Source organism: Hyla sarda, chromosome 2 (assembly GCF_029499605.1).
Source record: "Hyla sarda isolate aHylSar1 chromosome 2, aHylSar1.hap1, whole genome shotgun sequence".
Taxonomy (NCBI): Eukaryota; Metazoa; Chordata; class Amphibia; order Anura; family Hylidae; genus Hyla; species Hyla sarda.
Window position 1 is genome coordinate 326090219 of NC_079190.1, and position 6000 is coordinate 326096218.

General features: G+C 42.4%; 1 protein-coding gene across 1 annotated transcript in view; it reads right to left on the reverse strand.

The window, feature by feature from the left end:
* Positions 1 to 4903, reverse strand: part of LOC130356411 (protein phosphatase 1 regulatory subunit 12B-like) — a 29844-nt gene extending 24941 nt beyond the window's left edge. Inside the window, exon 1 of the mRNA XM_056557939.1 lies at positions 4506 to 4903. Within this exon, the coding sequence (XP_056413914.1) occupies positions 4506 to 4607 (102 nt within the window). The 5' untranslated portion in view covers positions 4608 to 4903. The remainder of the gene's footprint in view (positions 1 to 4505) is intronic.
* Positions 4904 to 6000: the final 1097 nt, after the last annotated feature.

Here is a 6000-nt window from a genome sequence, read left to right on the forward strand (position 1 = left end):
TTTTTAATAGAAGTCATTTACAAATCAGTTTAACTTTCTGGAGCCAGTTGATATATAAAAAAAAAGTTTTGGCCTGGAATACCCCTTTAATAAGACAGATTGGATGTGCCCTGTAAACTCCAGCAGGGGGCATTTTACTATTGGTTTTATCCTGTTTTTTTGGTGGTAGTCAGAGATTTTTGTGCAATAGGAGAATTGCAGGAAAACTTTGTGACCTTTACATGTAGGTTCTTTTATTTTTTAATAAGTAGTGTGGTTTAGGTCAAAAGAGCCAACACATTTATCAAATCAACCTCTTTCCAGCCCAGACCACGCTGTGAAACTTACTGAGATCTAGATTTAGTGGAACACATTAAATTGAAATATGGCAAATATATTTTGCTCCCTGTTTATTGTATATGTCACCAACAGTGTCCATCTTACACCAACTGCTCCCTGCTCCTAGGCAATAGGGACTTTGGGGGAGGAAGGGGTTACTGCTGTCCCTGCTTGGCAAAGTGTAGGGGGAGTTATTGTGACTACTTTGAGTGTTTGTATAATGGGGGGCTGAAACCAGAAAATGCCCCCCCCCCCCCAACCATAGCTGAAGGGGCTGAATATTTGCACTCCTCCTGATGAAGGTAACTGCTATTATTCGAGCACCAATCTCACTGATGGCCACTCATTTACTGTCTCCGGTCAGGCCGTCTACATGGGCAACCAGCAAGAAAGTTACAGTGATGTAATGTGCCTATTCCACAGATTCAGAATGGTGGATGCAGTGTGCAGCTTCCTGAGCTATGGTTTCAGTGCTGTGTTGCTGGTTTAACCCTTTATAGTCTCTCTCCAGACAGTACAGTACTACTAGTAGATATTTAACTTGCATCTGTCCTGCAGTAACACATTCCTAAGGTACATGACAGTGCGACTATCTAACTTTGAGAAGATCTACTTTTCCTCAGACCCTGAACAGCTGTTTAATGTGAATGGGACAGCCGAGCCATAAGCAACAAAGCAGCTTCCAGAACACATTTTGCGCAAGAGTCTGCTTCTAATTCCATATTAGGACAAGACAAGGATGAGCAGTATGAGCAAGGGAATAAAAATAGGATGGAAGGCACAGCAAAGAGAAATACTTTTCCAAGACAGTTCAAAAGAAGTGTAAATTCAGCATTATTTTATTTTTTTTTACAATTTCTCAGTGATCGTACTAGCCATGTGCACTAGAGATCAAATAACTCAGTGATAATCTAAACCCTGTGCACTAGTGATCAAATAACTCAGTGATAATCTAAACCCTGTGCACTAGTGATCAAATAACTCAGTGATAATCTAATCCCTGTGCACTAGTGATCAAATAACTCAGTGGCAGTAAATGCCCTGTGTACTGGTGATGCAATAGTTCAGTGATCATAAAAGCCCTGTGAACTTGTGATACCCGAGGTCAGTAATAGTAAGGCTGGGTTCACACTGTGGAATTTCTGCTGGAGATTTAGCCGGCGGCACTAGGACCTTGCAGACTGCATTGACGTCCCCATAGATGTCAATGCATTTCTGAGCAGATCTCCCAAAAGATCTACCCAAAAATGCATTGCCGTCTATGGGGACGGCAATGCAGTCCATGCGTTCTTAGTGCTGCCGGCTAAATCTCCAGCAGAAATTCTGCCCAGAGAATCCGTAGTGTGAACCTAGCCTTAAGAGTCCAATGTATGATGCTATATCCAGTGATAGTAGTGCCATGGACACTAGGAATACAATAGCTAAGTGATAGTACTAGCCCTGTGCACTTATGATACAACAACAACCAGTGATGGTTATTGGCCTGCACGTTTGTGATACAATGGCTTAGCATTGGTAAACGCCGTATGTACCTGTAATACAATGGTTTAATGATAGAACTGAGTTAAGTGAAGCAGTGGTGGTGAAGCATGAGTACCTGTGATACAATGGGTTACTGAGGAAGGACCCGAAACAGCTGTAGGGGTAGCGGAGGCAAGCAGACAGTCCCACATGGGTAAGATATAGTTTGTAAATTGCAAGTTTGCAAAAATGTGATGTTTGTGCAGTGATGTTGCTGTTCCACTTGAGCCGCTATCCAGCGGGTGCACTTATTTAGGTCCCTGAGGATAAACTGTTAAAGAGTGGTAGAAGGGGAATTATAAATTGTCATTTTTCTCTTGCATAACAGACATACTGTATATTTATGATTTGTGTCTGTGGGCTCCGCAATTTTATGGGTTTTCCTGCCTAATATTTTAGAATTACTGTTGTCTATTTTTTATTGGAATAAAGTTGGAATCGTAAACTCGTGTTTTTTTTCATGGTATACAATGTGATGTATAGAGGATTCCTATAGGATGGCAGTATAGAGGGCAGAGAATAACAGATGTAGTATGAAATAATCTGTCCTAAGGGACCTTTGTGTCTAATTAGTCCTGAATATGTGTAATACAACAGCTCATTGTCAAACAAAGGACACAGGGTCAGTCAGGGGCCAAAAATCCAATAAACTCCGAACCCCAGAGCCAAGGTAAAAACCCTACTATGCAAACCCTTAAAAATTTACTTTTATTGGATATACGTAAAAAATATATATTCCCAAAGTGAAGGTTTAAAACCAATACCTGACAGGGTTATGTATAGACAGTGATATTGGAGCAATTCCTCTGCGACTGTATTTGGTATGGCGGCGCTGCACTCAACTCCTGTCTATGTAGTAATGAAAAACTAATAACATGCCCGCTTCTACAGCTACAGCTACAGTACTACAGCTCAATGACAGTCCAAGCCCTATCCACACTAGAGATGAGCGAATTTACAGTAAATTCGATTTGTCACAAACTTCTCGGCTCGGCAGTTGATGGCTTTTCCTGCATAAATTAGTTCAGCTTTCAGGTGCTCCGGTGGGCTGGAAAAGGTGGATACAGTCCTAGGAGACTCTTTCCTAGGAATGTATCCACCTTTTCCAGCCCACCGGAGCACCGGAAAGCTGAACTAATTTATGCAGGATAAGTCATCAACTGCCGAGCCGAGAAGTTCGTGACGAATCGGATTTACTGTAAATTCGCTCATCTCTAATCCACACGTAAGGCTGGTCTCATACTACCATACTTCCTCGTGTTGGGCTCAGTCATTGGAACAGAACAGAAAAGAGCCCGCTGGCATGTCAACTGCAAGCCGGGCACCAGTGGTGGGATGGACCCCACCAAAGGCCGATTATCAGGCATATAAGCATTTTGTGCAGCCAATAAAATGGTTATCGGCCACACATCTCCGTGTCTAAATGGGTGACATGTGGCCAATAACAATCAATTTACATGGGCCGCAGCATCGGCAGGTTTTTGGCCTGGTGTCTAGTATTTCGGACGAAACTAATGTAGCGCTCAACGGTAGTGCGAGTCCATTTTAATACAAAAAGGTCAGTGAGAAATCGCACCCTATGCACATGTGCTAGAACAGTTCAGGGATGGTGCTACCATGATATAGGACAGTGGTCTCCAACTTGCGGACCTCCAGATGTTTCAAAACTACAACTCCCAGCATGCACGGACAGCCGTTGGCTGTCCGTGCATGCTGGGAGTTGTAGTTTTGCAACATCTGGAGGTCCGCAAGTTGGAGACCACTGATATAGGGGCTCAATCCTAAAGCCCTGAGTACGTGTAGAACAATACAAGAGCTCAGTGACTGTGTAGAATACCGTATATACGACCAAAAACAGTGAGTCCTGTGCACGTGTGCTACAAGTCAGTGACTATTTCAGAAAAACATGGCTCAGTGAGGCTTGTGTACAAGCTGTATACATGCGTGCCAATAGCTTAGTGATGCTGCCAGTCCACAACCTGTGAGCCCACTGCTTGTCGGGTATAATAACTCAGTGATGGCGCCAACCTGATGCATGTGATGTAATAGTGAAGCGAAGCGGGCAGCCCTGTGCACACAACAGGTCACCGATGGCAAGTGCCCTGTACATGCCTGCTGCTGCACAGTGCTGCTTTGTATGACAGGCTGCTACTCACCTACTGTAGGCACAAGACTGGCACCATCACTTAGCTGCTTTATCCCACATGTGGGGTTGAATCCAAGCTACTATATGACATTGGCATTATCACTGACCTCCTGTATCACAGTCACACAGGCCTGGCATGGTCACAAGTCTCATGCTGGCAATGAGTTGGTATAGCACAGGTTAATCTTTTCTTGCATGAGTGATACACCAGATGAGTGGATATGCATGCCCCTATACAAGAGGTCAGTGACTACCTGTGCCCCAGCATAGTGATGGCCCCAGGCATGGGCACAGTGCCAGCCATGTGCACCACAGAGCTGCCATATCAGAAATGTCTCATTGGTGGAGGTCAGTGTCCCATAGTGCCCCCTACTATGAAGTGCAGGCACCTCCCCTCCTAACATGGGGGGCTCAGATCAGTGCACCCCACAATCAGACATTTCCTGCCTAGTCTCTGGGCACCATGCTCGGTATAGCCTGCAGCCAGACACACGGCACATGAAAGCCCACAGAACCGTACACGTAACGTCTTTGTCGTCGGTGAAGGGGAGGAAGGTGGAGAGTCCGACTGAGAGATCCTCGATCTGGTGTAATCCTTTGATCTGCTGTACATGGACGACATCGCGCTCCCGGGATCCTCACACGTGGGTGTCCCGGTCCGGTGACTGCAGTGATCAGCAGGTCCGCAGTGTCCAGTCCCGGCTGTGAGGACGAGTCCCGCAAAGACGGATCAGCAGCACGTCCGGTGCATCCCGGCAGCTCAGCATCTTACTGGAGACGCGGGAGAAGACGGGCGTGTGCGGCGGCGGCGCCTCTTATGGGCATGGGGAGGGGCGTCCTCTAATCCGGGGCGCCTGGACTGTACACGGGCTGTCCGGACTGACGGCATTTAATGCCTATCTATACTACAGGCTGTAATAGTAATACTTATCTATACATACAGGATGTTAGTAATAATACCTATCTATACTACATGTTGTTACAGTAATAATGCCTACCTATACTACAGGATGTAATAGTAATACTTATCTATACTACAGGATGTTAGTAATAATACCTATCTATACTACAGGATGTTAGTAATAATACCTATCTATACTACAGGCTGTAATAGTAATACTTATCTATACTACAGGATGTAATAGTAATACTTATCTATACATACAGGATGTTAGTAATAATACCTATCTATACTACAGGCTGTAATAGTAATACTTATCTATACTACAGGATGTTAGTAATAATACCTATCTATACTACAGGATGTAATAGTAATAATACCTATCTATACTACAGGCTGTAATAGTAATACTTATCTATACATACAGGATGTTAGTAATAATACCTATCTATACTACAGGCTGTAATAGTAATACTTATCTATACTACAGGATGTAATAGTAATAATACCTATCTATACTACATGTTGTTACAGTAATAATACCTATCTATACTACAGGATGTAATAGTAATACTTATCTATACATACAGGATGTTAGTAATAATACCTATCTATACTACAGGCTGTAATAGTAATACTTATCTATACTACAGGATGTAATAGTAATAATACCTATCTATACTACATGTTGTTACAGTAATAATACCTATCTATACTACAGGATGTAATAGTAATAATACCTATCTATACTACAGGCTGTAATAGTAATACTTATCTATACATACAGGATGTTAGTAATAATACCTATCTATACTACATGTTGTTACAGTAATAATACCTATCTATACTACAGGATGTAATAGTAATAATACCTATCTATACTACATGTTGTTGCAGTAATAATACCTATCTACACTACAGGCTGTAATAGTAATACTTATCTATACTACAGGATGTAATAGTAATAATACCTATCTATACTACATGTTGTTGCAGTAATAATACCTATCTATACTACAGGATGTTACAGTAATAATACCTATCTATACTACAGGATGTTACAGTAATAATACCTATTTATACTACAGGATGTTACAGTAATAATACCTATTTA